We start from the raw sequence: 15870 nt of genomic DNA on the forward strand, positions 1-15870 counted from the left end.
ATATATACGTATATATGTATGTATGTATGTATGTATATAATACACACGCATTATTAACTATAAATGAAGCATATATTTTCTGAAGAGTTGAAAAGATTATTCTCAACTAAGATGGGGTTCAGAAGGTTTCCCTTGTCTCTTGTCAGATTTTCAAAGGAGTAGATATATAGAATTAGAAACGCGTGAAGTATAGTCAAAAAACGAGGTTGGAAAATTTTAATTTAATTATTTATTTAAAATAGTGCATGACAGAGATTGGTGCATGCCTATTTCTTTTTTTCAAATTTTTTAGTTGAGATATGAATTGGTTAGTTATTAAATAGACGTGGACGTGGTCAAATCATGGGATAAGTTTCATTGTAAATGTGAATTTATATATCAAGTATATACCTGAATATGATATTGTTCTGTATATGAATTTATTTATATGTATCATGAAATAGGTTTCATGATATTTATCATGAAAAACTTGGTAATAGCCTTGTTGGCTACGCCTTTTATTTTTTCTTTTTGTTTTACTTTTGCAATTTTCTTCTTTTAGATAAAAATTATTAGGAAACTTACCAGCTCTATAATCTTTTCCTTCCCGTTTATTTTATATAGATCAATTTGGGCGAGTAGCTAGTATATATCTGAATATGATATTGTTCTGTATATGAATATATATATATATATGCATCATGAAATAGATTTCATGATATTTATCATGAAAATTTTGGTAATAGCCTTGTTGGCTACGTCTTTTATTTATTTTTATTTTTTTTTACTTTTTCAATTTTCTTCTTTTAGATAAAAATTATTAGGAAACTTACCAGCTCTACAATCTTTTCCTTCCCGTTTATTTTATATATTGATCAATTTGGCCAGTGGCATCACCCAAATTTTCTTCCAATTCAATTTGGATTAAAGTGAGACTACTAGAGAGACTTTAGGAGTTGTCAATTAATTCATATGCATTGGTTGTTGTTTTCAATTTCACATGATAATACAATTTTTGTTGGAACATGCTTTGTTTGTTTGAGTTATGTGTTTTTTTAGTGTTTGATAGTCTCAAATTTATTGAAAAATTTTTACCGAAGAAAATAATTTTTCAAAACTTAGCAAAAATAACTTACCAATTAATCCTCCAAAAGTCATTTTCCGAACCTCCTCAACAAAAGCATATGGCATCGAAAGCGTCAATTAAGTATATGAAAGAGTTACATAGTGAACAAAAAAAGTTTAGACAGAGTTTAGAGAGAGAAACAGGGCGTCTAAAGAGAGAAAGAAAGGAACCCTTTAATAAAGAGAGACTTTTTAGAGAGAAAGAGATGAGCCTTTTTACATGTGTTGCTATATTGACCCGAAACAAAACGACTCTTAAGAGAGGAGCCAATAAGCCTAATACTTATTGTGGGGGGAAAGGCACGAGGCCAATTTCTTCCTTAACAACAATCATACAATTTCTTATTTTTGATTTCTTCAATTTGCTTTTATTATTATATTTTTTTGTCACCATTATTGGCTAGTGATTAACATGTAGTATTACATTCTAAACCCTTAAAAAGTGATACCAAAAAAAAAAAAATCCCTTGTTGCATTTGATGATAGAAAGACTTGTTTCGATTTCTTATCATTTTTTTTTTTAAATCAACTGATTATTTTTTTATATTTCTTATTAAATAATTATTATCATTGGTATATAAATAATTGAACTAGGTAAAATATTTTACAGTCAAACAAACATAGCATCTTTTGAAAACTTTCACCTAGTAGATATGAATACTTGAGAGTTGAGAGAGACTTTAGATATAAAAAGGTCAAAATTAGGATTAAAGAGGAAGTGGGGTGGTGGGCAAGTCCGGAAGGAAGAGTAGATATTAAAATGACTGCTACGGTATTTAGTTGGTTGTTTTATTATTTATTTTTTTCAATTACAAATGTGAGTCTTGAGAAATGATAAATATTTTGAATGATTTTTATATACAGTATCATGAATGATATGATAGTCAGGTATAATTTTTAAGACAAAATTTTAAGAGAAATAATGGAGAAATGGAGAGAAAGGAGAGAGACCGGAAAGAAAGAATTTGCATTATGACTTCCAAATTAAGATTTTATTTACGGTATAGTGAGATTGGAGTAAAATGAGATCAGATTGTGTAATTGAATATATATATATATTGTGTGTGTGTGTGTATATATTGTGTGTGTGTGTGTGTGTGTGTATATATATATATATATATATATGTAAAAATGTGTCAATTGACGCGTAATGTCATGATTACTTAAAAATTTCCTATTTAGAATTTTTGGTTAGTGAAAGCGGGTGCTGTGATGTTAGAACTGAAAACTTTGTGAGATTGGTTTATGTGCCCCTTAAGATTACACGGAACTTCTTTAAATATTTGATCTGTTGTGAAAGGTTTTCTATGTAACTTTGAGAGAGGGAGAAAGGTAAGCCGGATGATTTAGGAGATAAATAAATAAAAGATAAGCTGAATATATATGAAAGTGAGAAAGTAAAGTGATAAGTAGGGCTTATAACTTACAAGGGTAGGTCATGATAAATTTTGACAAACAAAAACGCGTTCCGTAATATCATTCATGATGATGATGACTGCTCGTGACTTTTTAATGCGGATCATGAATTGTATTTTGATGTGTATGGTAACTCATTTTTTTATTATTATTATTTTTAATTTATTTAAAATAGTGCATGCCGGAGAAAATGACTTTGGTGCAAGCCCATTTCTTTTTTCAAATTTTGTATGTGGTGTTTTGTCAATGAAAATAGTGCATGCCAGAGAAATATGACTTTGGTGCAAGCCCATTTATTTTTTCAAATTTTGTATGCGATGTTTTGTCAATGATGAATGAGTATGGTGATGACCAGGTACACCATCTGAGATATGAAATGGTCAGCTATTAAATTTACATGGTGAAATCAATGGAGAAGTATGAATTTTTATAATTCTGAATATGATATTGTTCTAAATATGAATTTATATAACCATCAATAGAGATGGCGGATGGGGTTGGATTGTACCGTTTATGTCCTCTCAGAACTTCATTGGTGGCTGGTTCGGAACCCCAAGAACATTTGATTTTGTTGCAGCTAATGAACTCCAGCATGCATTTTGATTGACACCAGGGGAGAGAACTTGAAACAAGGTAAGAAGCTTAACTAAGAGTTTTATTATTATTATTTTTTAATCCTTCTTATTTTTTTAGATTTATATATACACGCAGATGCACACACTCAGACACACATATATTTATATATATATATATATATAGATTGTTGTGCGTGTGAGATAATATCTATTAGTAGAAGATTGTGTTTTCATTTTGGGGATTAGTACTTTTAATAGAAAATTGTGTGACAGTTCTTGCTAGAATTTGATATAAATTTTTACGTCTGTTGAGTTGCCCATTAAATCACTTATATGTGACCCATTTAATTTTGATCGATCAACTTTCCTTCTCTTTCCCTCAAATTTTCTTTCTTTAGCGATAAAAATAATAATAATAAAATAAAAATAAAATTGGACTACTCAAACTGTTAGGTTTTTAAAATAAATTAGTGTATTTGAAGATATTTTTTTCTCCGCTAATTGTGGACGTGGATGTTTTGTATCATGATATGTTAAATGATGCTCTCGTATTGATATCTTCTTTCTCAGCTAGGGATATTTTCTTCAAGTATTTTATGTCTGGTGAACAATTGAGATCTAAATACTTGTGATATTGGCTTCTATGTCTTGCCATTTTTGTAGACTTTACAAGAATGAAAAGAGTAATAACAACGCATTGATCAATTCACTTAAATAATTGGCTCAAAATCAATTATTAATGTCATTGGAGAGACCTACAATAAATGACTAAATAAAATTAAGATTTTGAAGTTACTGAAATAAGATATAAAAATAGAAAACACATTTACTGTATATTCCGTATAGAATTTTTATCCTACTTAAAAAGTGTGTAAAAAAATAATTCAACTCCTTTCACATTGTACGAAAATTTAATAATTAAATTGAATTGCACTGTAAATTTTGTCTCTTACTCAAAAACAGGTACCCCATTTTCAAAGTATGTGATCAATTGTTTTCGAACAAAAAACAAAAAAACATCACACCTTCCTATAGACGAAAATATTCATCTTTCAAAATAATATATATAATCACAGCCACTCTTTGAAGTGGAAAGTGGAGATCGTTATGTTAAATAGTAATTAAATTATTTATATTAAATACCCAACGAGTCGTGATTTTTAGTCGTGTAATGCTAACCTACCAGTTTTTTCTTGTCTTTGCAGTTGCACGGTCTGCATAATCATCATACAGAGTTGAATTACCAATTTCTTTTGCAAAATTTTTGAAACAAGTGAGCTTGGAGGGAGATAAAAGTATGACTGACACTGCTGTTGATTTTTTGTTGGAGAACTTGGAGCAGTTGATCATAGACTGCGATAAAAGGATGACTAATAAAAACCAAAAACAAACTCATCCATCAAAGTCCACTGCTTTTGAATTTTTCTTGGAGAACTGGGAGCAGTTGATTCTTGATCGTTATCTAGAGGAACTCATCCAGAAGGAACAAGTCGAATGGTTTTATAAGGAGATGCAATTCCTACGACAGTTTCTCAAGGATTCAGAAGGGAAACGAAATGAGCAAGAGGTGAAAGATCTGGTGGCAAGAATTAGAGATGTCACTCACGAAGTTGAAAATAGTTTTGACTTCTTTGCATTCTTTGCTTCCATGAAATCCATGCTTGAAGTGCCTATACCCGTGAGGAGGGTAAATAGGGTAGCATCTTCATCATCAATGGTAAATATTGTAGCATCTTCATCATCAATGGTAAATATTCCCATACCATGGAATGAAATTCTGGCTACTTCTAAGATAAAGCTGAATAATGCCATCACAGAGATTAATTCTATCAAAGAAGAGCTGATGAAGATTTATAAATGGAACATGTATGGCATCGGGGAGCCACAAATTGGAAAGTCTTCCCATCAAAGGTTGTTAAGAGCCACCAGCCCCATCATAGAGGAACTAATCATTGTGGGTTTTGTTGATGATACAACAAAGATACTGGAGTTGCTTACCATATGTGAAAACCAACGAAAAGTCATCCCAATCATTGGAATGGCAGGACTTGGCAAGACAACTTTGGCCAATAAAGTATACAATGATCCCACCACTAAATATCACTTTTACAAGCAAGCATGGAGCTATGTATCTCAAGTGTACCACAAGAGAGACTTGCTGCTTAGCATTTTCACTTCTGCACAAATCCAACTTCCAAGTAACGTTGACCAACTAAATGACGATCAGTTAGGCGGTGAGCTTTACAAACGCCTAAAGGGTTATAGATATCTCATTGTCTTGGATGATTTATGGAATAGCGAAGCTTGGGATGACTTGAAAAGATATTTTCCGAATGATAATAATGGAAGTAGAATAATGTTCACCAGTCGAAATGTAAATGTGGCAGAGGCTTTGGATGCTGAACCTTACAATTTGCATTTTCTAAATGATGAAGAAAGTTGGGATCTACTGCAAATTAGAGCATTTCGGAAAGAAGGTTGTCCCACTGATTTGATTGAAATTGGAAAGATAATCGCAAAAAAGTGTCGAGGATTACCACTTGCAATTGTTGTGTTATCAGGACTGCTAGCAAAGAAAGACAAGACACAAGATTGGTGGAGCTATGTTGCTGAAAATATAAGTTCATACATTGTGAGTGACTTAGAGCAGTACATGGATACGTTAGCACTAAGTTACAATAACTTGCCTCATCACTTGCAACCATGCTTCCTCTATTTCGGAGCATTCCCTGAAGACTATGAAATTCATGTAAGGCAATTGATATGGTTATGGGTTGCAGAGGGATTTATACGACAAAATGGACAAAATGACCAGAAAAGCTTGGAGGAATTGGCAGAGGATTACTTGATGGATTTAATTGACAGAAGTCTAGTAATTGTTTCTAGAAAAAGGTCTAATGGTGGGGTCAAAGCGTGTCGTGTCCATGATCTTTTGCGTGATTTATGCTTGAGAAAAGCTCATGAAGAGAATTTTCTTCGACAAATTCCTTGGTACAAAGGGGTGGCGGCTTCTTCAAATCCCGTTGCACATCAGCAACGTCGCATGTGCATCCATGATAACCTTGTTGGTTATACTTCTTCGAAGCATTATGAGTTACACATCCGATCTTTCTTGTCCTTTGGCCGCTCATTATAAAACTTACCCGAGATGAGTATATCATTTGTTTATCAAGCCTATAGTCTTCTTCGGGTGTTGAATTTATTATCCATTAAAATCTTGATAATTCCAAAGGAAATTAAAAGGCTAATTCATTTGAGGTATTTGGCACTTTATGTTGAGCCTGTGCATGAGTTTTCCCAGCCATTGCCAGAATTTCAATCCCAGAACGTCTTAGAAACTCTTATTGTTGATGGACCGAAAGGTTCATTGCTTTTACAGGATATCTGGAAGATGGTAAAGTTGAGGCATGTGTATACTAGGCGGCTAATTGAGATACCTGGTGGATGGAGAAGAGAGAGAAAGAAAACCAGTCATGGGAATCCTTTGGTATTGCATAACTTAAAAACCATAGGTAAGCTATATCTTTATAATGGTGACAGTCGGGTCTTGGAATGCTTTCCCAATCTTGAGAAACTGAAATGTCAGTACTGTACTAGTTGTCCTAGATTGGACTTTCTAATCCACCTTAATACACTGAATTTAGTTCACGATGGGTACGGAAGGCTTCCTCATCTTGGTATGTTACCCCCAAATCTCAAAAGCCTCACTTTGTCATACTGTCGTCTACCTTGGGAGGAAATGTCGACCCTTGGAAGCTTACCTAACCTTGAAATTCTTAAATTATCATTTAAAGCATTTGAGGGAGCAAGATGGGAAACAAATGATGGCAAGTTCCACAGACTCAGATTCTTGAAATTTCAAGGCATAGATATTCAGCAATGGGAAACCTCCAGTAATCACTTTGCCAACCTTCAGACACTGGTTTTTGATGACTGTCAACGCCTTGAGGAGATTCCATCTTGTTTGGGGAACATAGATACTCTAGAGATGATCCAGGTGCGATGGTGTAGCCGTGCTGTTGAAAACTCTGCCAGGCAAATTCAAGAAGAACAAAAGAGCATGGGAAATGATGAGCTGAAAATCGTTATCTACTCTTTGGATTGAGCCTCGGATCAACTTCAGAGATACAGATGAAGGGAAGCCCATGGTGGTATGTGTTTGCTTCCATACGAAGAATATCTATAATGCTTTTGAAAAATGGATTTTTAGTATGTCCCTTGCTGGTTTTTGTTTGCTTTCATATGTAGAATCTGTAATGTTTTTGCAAAATGGATTCTTAGTATTTGTGTCCCTTGCTGGTCTTTGTTTGCTTCACAATGTAGAATATATAATGCTTCACTATGTAGTATGTATTCCGTTGCCAATAACATGCTCTGATAGTGTTGCATTGCGGATAATATGTTGTAATAGTGTTACGGTTGGGAGGTTAGTTCTCAAGCACTCCATTTATTATATTATTATACGTGGGAAATGTAAACATGGGATTCTTGTAATGGACCTCAAATAGTTGCGTAATTTGGAGGCTTGGATGTTGTTGTACATGTGCATATGTGAGAATATGCACCGGGGTTTCTTACACAATCCTTTCTAATCTGATCCCATTATCAAAATACAACTTCTTGAATCCGATGTCTTCATACTCACCATCATTGTCGGACCTCAAGCTCTTGATCTTCAAACGTGTCTCATTTTCTACCATGGCCTTCCATTTCTTGAACACATCAAATATCTCAGATTTGTGCTTCAAAAAATAAACCCATACCTTCCTCGTGTGGTCATCAATGAAAGTCACGAAATAGGATTTTTCGCCAATGGATGAGGCAGTGGCTGGCCAAAAATCTGTGTGAACTAGCTCAAGTTTCTCCTTTCTGAGATCTCTGTCATTCTCCTTGAAACTGACCATCTTCTTCTGCTTGCTCATCACGCAACTCTCACAGAAGTAAATATCAATTGCCCGTATGTCTGGTAGTTTCCTCTTCAAGTGCATAGTCTTGAGCCCCCTTTCACTCATGTGACCTAGTCTCTGGTGCTAAAGGTTGTGATCTTCTCTATTTTCTGTAACTTCTATAGACCCACAAGCGCAGGTAGTTTTGTAGAGAGTGCCAAATTTCCTACTATGTGCCTCTAGAAACTTTCCATGAGTCTTCATTAAAGGTTATAACAAAACCTTCCTCTAACAATTGTCCCACCGAAATCAGATTCTTCCTCAAGTCAGGGATGTGTCTCACATCCTTTAATTTCCAAGCTAATCCATTCAACTTGATTTTCACTTCACCCTTGCCAACAACGTTGCAAGGCTGATCATCACCAAGATACATCTTGTCATGGTTACCCGGTTCATAACTATTAAATAGTTCTTTACTTAAGGTGCCATTAAACGATGCGCTGGAATCTAAAACCCATGACATCACCTTGCTCTCCAAAGAGCATGTAAATGCATCATTTGATTTTTCTGAGGCAACATTTGCTTCAGTTTTTCTCTCAGTTCCCTTCTTTGGAAGTCTGCAATCAACACGGTAATGTTCCTTCTTTCCACAATTCCAACACTCAACGTCACTTAGATCTGTGGAATTCCTGAAATTTTGAGACTATGTCCTTCCATTCATTGACTTAGATCTACTTCTATTTCTATTACCGTTGCCCTTCTTTTTGTTTGAACCCTTGCCTTTGCTTTCAACATTCAATGTCGAACTACTGGCGGAAACCCTTGCTATTTGTCTTTTGATTTCTTCAGTCAGAACCATGCTCACAACTTCATCAAACTTCAACTTGGTCTTCCCTGCAGGGCTACTGATCGTTGTAACTGTGCCACTCCAACACTCGGGTAATTGCCCTAGAATTTGCAGTGCTCGTACGTCATTTTTGAAGTCGATATCAACATACTCTAATTGCCCAACTATTTCGTTAAACGCATTTAGATGTTAGTTGAACTTACCACCTAAGACCATCTTCATGTTGAACAACTTCTTGATCAAGTGCACCTTGTTCACTGTAGAAGGTTGTTTATACATACTAGAAAGGGCTAACATGAGAGACTTTGCCGTTTTCTTGTTCTTGATGTTGAAGACGACTTACTTTGATAACGTCAATCTGACGGAGCCAAAAGTCTTCCTATCAAATAATTCTCATTCTACATCATTTGTATCCTCTAGCTTCTTGTAATATTTTCGATTTTTGCCATTTTTCATTTTCAGGAATTTTCTAATTTTTTTCGAAGGTATTTTCGTCTTTTCTCATTTTGCGTATCGAATACCGTGAGGTGTGCCGGATGTGTCAGAGTGTTGATTGTGACATTTCCTTGAGTTCAGAACTCTTAGAAATGCATCTTTTGCCATTTCGGCATTTTTTTAATTTTTCGGGTCGGGAGGTCCAAGGCGTGACCCGCTATCAGAGTGTTGAGTACGAGAATTTTATTTTTGGGTCAATTACATTTCACACATTATTATTTGATACATTTTATGGGTTTATGTGCTTGTACATGTGTTGTGGTGAGTTTAGTGTATGTACAATATATAAATTAAAGTTAAAAGATATTTTTAAAAAGTGAGTGGGCCCCACCATTTTATTAAACCCTCACAAAAGGCCTAAATTAATGGCCATTGACTGACCATCCATCAGTTTTCTCTCTCTCTCTCTGCGTAAATCTCTCTCTCCCTGTATCTTTGTTTTTTTTTCTTTTTTTTTTTCTTCCACAAGTTTCAAGCTTAATCTACATCGAATTGTTGGGAATTTGGTATTGCCGCTTAAGACAAAGTTGGAGAGCTTATCGAAACCGTCATTTTGATCGGAGTCAATCTTCATTTGGCCACCAATTGGGAATTCAATTTTTTTTTTTTTTTTTTTTTTTTTTTTTTTTTTTTTTTTTTTGCATTTTAAGGCTTTTTCACCTATTTGAGGTAAGAGTGCTCTAATACACGTATTCTTTGGCTTTAGTGAATTTTTCCCCTTTAATTTGTTTATAAGCATGCTCAACTTGATTGTTTTGTTTATGGCATTGAGAATTTTATATATTAATGTGTTTCTTGAGCTAAAAATACATGTTATTGATGTGATGTGATGAAGTATGATATGCTAAAATTTTTGGATGACATGTATGTAAATAATTACTGAGATTTAATTTTTATGAAATAATGAGATGATTCCTTGAAAATTTTCTTGAAAGCATGCGGTATTGACATTGTTATAGTTGAATGTGATCTATGGAAAATTACGTATATTCATGGTTTAGTATGGCATGAGGCATTGATGCATTTCACCGGGAAGAAAAAGGGGAAAAATGTTTTGAAAAGCAAGAAAATCATTTTTGGGAAAATTATTTTCAAAAAATGTTTGCGAAAATCCGGACACCTAAAAGTTGCCTAGTGGTCCGGAGCGTTAGTGTGGTCTAGAGAGGTTAGGGAGAGACCCTAGCGAGATTGAGCTACTTAGGCCGAAACGACGCCTTGGAATTGCCATGTAGTCGTGGATAGCTAGCCAATTCTCGTCTCATGACGCCATGGAGTTGCCATGGGTCGGACTGCATTAACAGTTTGAAAAGGGTGAAACAGTATTGTTTCAGAAATGGAGAGCGACATTGCATGGCATGGCATGACATTTCATTGGCACATAGTGCATACTTGGTGGTCGGATGACTTGTTTACATTTTTGTTGATATTATTGTTGCTTAATTTCCCAGGGTATGATCCTGTTTACTTGTACTCTATTCTTTGCGTGGATTCACAGGGTCATATGAGGTGTGTCTTAGACACTTTCTACTAAGCGGCTGGCTCACCCCATTACTTTAATACTTTCAGGACACGGGAAAGAGGTGGCGGACAATCCACCACAAGTTTAGACGGGATTAGAGATCTATATTTTACTATCTTTTGTATTAAAACTTTAATATTTTGTAAATGTAATCTTAACTATTTTGTGAAACATTGGTTGTATTTGTATAATGCTGTAAGTTATGGACTTTTAAATTTTAGCTATATTTCATGGACTATAACTTAATGTAATTAAAGTGCATTCCTTGTAAAGGATTATGGGACTAGGTAGTGAACTAGTAATTCCTTGTATGGATGAGATGGAGGAACGGGACTTTTTTTATATGTATGTGTTGATTTTGGGAATGTTGTATATTATTCCATTGTGCGTTGGGATATGATAGATTAGTTTTGAGGCCAAATGAGGCCATTGCATTTTATATGTATTTCAACAGGTCGTAGTAGGACTTATTCTGCAGAGGTCATGCCGAAATTTTTTTATTTTCATTTGTTTATTTATTTATTTGTGGTACCGTCGACCAGTATCTTTTTGGGTCGTTACAGTTCTCTCCCAAATGGTGGTACAAATTTCTTTGAAACAAGAGGTCTTTTATTTGCATCTTCCAGAAACTGAAGTTTATGCCATCGAACTTCTCCATCATAAATGTGGATGTTGTATCTTCTGATGCCATTACTCCTACTCGAACAGATAGATCTGACCAAAAGACTTTCGGAATTTCGTCAAACACCTTCTGTACCCTGGGTTCTAAACCAAAGGCTCTGATACCAGTTGTTGGAGTTGCTACACAATCAACTGGATACTTTGATACTAGTTGTTGTAGCGGAAACGCAAAATAAACAACGTTGATCGAGAAATAATCAAGCAATCACGAAGAATAAAGAAAAAATCACATACAAGAACACAAGATATACATGGTTCACCCAAATCTTAAGGCTACGTCCATAGAGTGCAACAAACAAATTTACTATGAAAAAGATGAAGAATAACAATGGAGAATTTTCTCTCAATCTCTCTCAATTGATCTCTCTTATATTGACATAAATTAATCAATAATACAACCCGTATGATGATCGGCTCTTTTTCTTCTCACTTTTCTCCACACCCTAAAATCTTGTTAGAGTTCATATAGATAGAGTCTCAAACTTGTCCTACAAGACAATAAAGAATCAAAAATGGATCAGGAAACTGAAATTTCCATATAATTAAATTTTTCTAAAAATATTTCACATAACCAGACTCCACAAAACCATAACAACATTATTAACTATAAATGAAGCATACATTTTCTAAAGGGTTCAAAAGATTATTCTCCGACTAGGATGGGGTTCAGAAGGTTTCCCTTGTCTCTTGCCAGATTTTCAAAGGAGTAGAAATATAGAAGTAGAAATGCCTAAAGAAAAGTCAAAAAACTTTATTTAATTTTTTTTATTATTTATTTAAAATAGTGCTTTGGTGCATGCCTATTTCTTTTTTCAAATTTTTTATTTGATAATTTGTCAAGATGTCTCGGTTTAGTGATGACCAGGTACACCATCTGAGATATGAAATGGTTGGTTATTAAATAGATGTGGTGAAATCATTTGATAAGTTTCATTGTAAATATGAATTTATATATCGAGTATTTCTGAATATGATATTGTTCTGTATACAAATTTATATATATGCATCATGAAATAGATGAAAAACTTGGTAGTAGTAATAGTCTTGTTGACTACATCTTTTATTTTTATTTTTTTGTTTTACTTTTTCAATTTTCTTCTTTAACATAAAAATTATTAGGAAACTTACCAGCTCTACAATCTTTTCCTTCCCGTTTATTTTATTTTGGTCAATTTGGGCGAGTCACATCACCCAATTTTTCTTCCAATTCAATTTGGATTAAAGTAGACTACTAGAGAGACTTTAGGAGTTGGCAAAAATTAATTCATATTCACGGTTTGTTTTTTTCAATTTCACAAGATAATACAATTTTTGTTGGAACATGCTTTGTTTATTTGAGAGTAAAATATTTTTAAAAAAATATTTTTTTATGTTTTTTGGTACATCATTTTTCGAACCTATCAAGTTCACTTTTGATCTCCTCAACAAAAGCATATTGCATTGAAAACGTCAATTAAGAATTAAGTACATGAAATAGTTACATAGTGAACAAAAAAAGTTTAAAGAGAGTTTAGAGAAAGAAAGAGGGCGTCTAGAGAGAGAAAGAAAGGAACCCCTTAATAAAGATAATTTTTAGAGAGAAAGAGATGAACCCTTTTTGTTTGGCTCTAAATTTTTTGCAAGGGGCGTGGCATAGTGTATTGACTCAACTTCAGAATAGTCAAACCTATCATATTTATAACCGAATAAAAGAAATCGATCCTTAGAGAATTTCAGGCAATTGTAGGAAAGTTAAGATTACCACTTTCCTTCTGTGTTCTTCAACGCCTAATTGAAGAGGACTTTAATAACAGATAATGGAATAGATGAAGGGAGCGAAGAGAACTGCACAAACATTCACCAATCCCAGAAATTTATAAAATAACAGATGGAGGGTACAAAAGTCAAGCGTCCAATCTCTTATTTCATAAAAAGAATTCCAGTACAAAGTTTACAAGTAAGGGAATTATAATCAAACTATAATACTGCTCTTATGAAAATAGAGAAAGTAAAATACTGAAAAAGAAAGCAAAAAAATACAAGAAAAGTAGAAAATATTACATGATGCAAAATGCATTGTGTGGTCGGGACCCTCTTCCTTCGTCTTATCCAGCGTCTTTTATAGCCAAACTTCAAGGAAGTTTAAGTGGTTACTCCACAGTTAGAACCAACCATTTGATTCAAATTCAAACTCTAGTATATAAATTTAAATGCACGCACGTCAATCTGTTTCTACCTCTTTTCGTCAATACACGGATCAAAACATACATGGACTGGGATCCTCTGTTGTAAACGGGTCGTGCTGTACCCATGATGTAGTGAAAAAAGAAATTGTTTTTAAATTGGTAACTGTAAAGTTCAACGGAAAAAGGAACGATGTTAAAAAAAAAAAATAGAAACTAGAAAAGAAAAAGGAAAAAAGGAAAATAAAATATCCTTTTTGCCGCATCCGTACCCAAAAAAATAAACAGAAAAAAAAAAAAAGGAAAACAAACTTCAGAGCCTCCCTCCCTCGTCACCGTACGCCATCTCCCTCTCTCGTCATGGTGTATCTCAAAATAGCATACTAGTTACTGGGGTTTTTAGGCATCAATTCGACCCAGTCTTGCAACTGTATTTTCAGGTACTCACCCTTTCTTTCTCTCTTTCCCTCTTCATAAACCCTAACTCTCTCTCTCTAAAAATCACACTTATTTCTACTTAGTATATCATTATACTGAAAAAGACAAATCATTTAGAATCAAAAATTCAACATATAAATTTTGTATGCTGATTTTTCCTTTTTAATTTTCACGCTATTTTGGAAAGAAAACTCGGTTCATCCATATAAACCTCTTTTTTTGTTGTAGAGGAGAAGGATAAGAAACCAAATTTTGGTTATTCTAATCTAAATTTAATTTCCTCTCATGTATCAATTTACAATGTATAATATTCATACTGAAAATAAAGCAAATATAGATAATTGATAATCCATAAAGTAAATTAATATGTGGAATGTGAATAATTTATATTTAAGTAAGACAACTTTATATTATATATATGACCAGCGATCATTCATTAGATTCTCATTTATTTATTTATTTTTATTTCAATATATATATATATATATATATATATATATATATATATTAGTTGTCATACGTTTATCATCGTTATGTTTCATGCAATTGCAGTGACAAAACTCATGCAACTTGAGTGTAGTGAGAATTAGAGAAATTAGGTAATTAACAATTAGCACTTGTACTTGTGAAGATTTGTCCTAATATCATAGAACTAGAGATTAAACAAAACTAAACTTAACAAAACTAAAATTAGAATTAACGTTCAATTTGATTGCTGGTAAAATGTGGGAAGAGAAAACAAAATTAAAATCTGAATCAATTGGAATTTCATTGTTTAATACCTTCGAGAATTACCATATCTTAATTTACTCTTCTGGCTTGAATGAGTGAAGTTATTCAAATACTGGTTACCCAATCGACATTCCTTTTCCCCTCCATTTTCTCGACAAACAAACGTAGTAAAAGTATTCAGTTATAGATTAGTCTAAATTATTAAAGAACGCAACACATAACTTAAAAAAAAAAAACTCGTACCTTCACCAAAAATGAAGTTCCATAAATTTCTAACTTATTTTTCCTTTTTAATTTTCACGTTATTTCGGAAAGAAAACTCGGTTCTTCCATATAAACCACTTTTTGTTGTCGAGAAGGCAGAGGAGAAAGATAGGAAACCAAAATTCGAGTTCTTCTTAGATCCATTTACTTACCCCCATAGAATACACTAAGGCAGATTGAACACCTTTAACAAAAGGTAGTTGATGAAGTGGGGTTCTGTAGCTGAAAAGAATTCAATTTTGATTATGGCTAACAATATAGTCAAAGCAAGTTATTTAAATTTTTAGCTAGCATTTAAAAATTGTAATTGTATCGTATCATTTAAGAACACAATTGAATTTTTTGATTGTGTTATTAATTATGACCTGAAAGAGCTTTGAATTGAAATAAAGTTTTGGTATCCTAATGGTTTTAGGATTTGAATGTCATGATTTGAACTTTAAAGGTAAGATAGTTCTTATCATTTTTGCTTCTTTTTTTTTTTCCTTTTTTTTTTCTCCAATTTTCAAATGGATAGTCAATTAGGTGAAGGAGGCCATAAACCCCATTGTTGCATTCTGCTTGGGATAGTGTAATGAAAGTTGAGATTTCTTCATAAATGTGTGTTTTTGTAAACAATAAACAGACACACAAACAAATAGACATGTAAACAAGAGGTTTCATTCTCTAAGACACTTTGTTATCTTATTATAATCATAATTGGCTATTTATTGATGGTAATACATATTTTATTTTTATTTATTGTGTTTTT

General features: G+C 33.3%; 2 protein-coding genes across 4 annotated transcripts in view; one reads left to right on the forward strand and one right to left on the reverse strand.

The window, feature by feature from the left end:
* LOC132300208 (uncharacterized) overlaps positions 1–15870 on the reverse strand; it is a 53796-nt gene that overhangs the window by 9202 nt on the left and 28724 nt on the right. The gene's annotated exons all lie outside the window — the stretch shown is intronic.
* On the forward strand, positions 4393–6231 carry LOC132301405 (disease resistance protein RPP13-like). Its single transcript, XM_059798658.1, has one exon. The coding sequence runs from the start codon at positions 4393–4395 to the stop codon at positions 6229–6231; it is 1839 nt and encodes a 612-aa protein (XP_059654641.1).

This window comes from Cornus florida, unplaced genomic scaffold, assembly GCF_030987335.1.
Source record: "Cornus florida cultivar Cherokee Brave unplaced genomic scaffold, ASM3098733v1 CherokeeBrave_3.0.0_Hap2_Chr03, whole genome shotgun sequence".
NCBI classification, from domain to species: Eukaryota; Viridiplantae; Streptophyta; class Magnoliopsida; order Cornales; family Cornaceae; genus Cornus; species Cornus florida.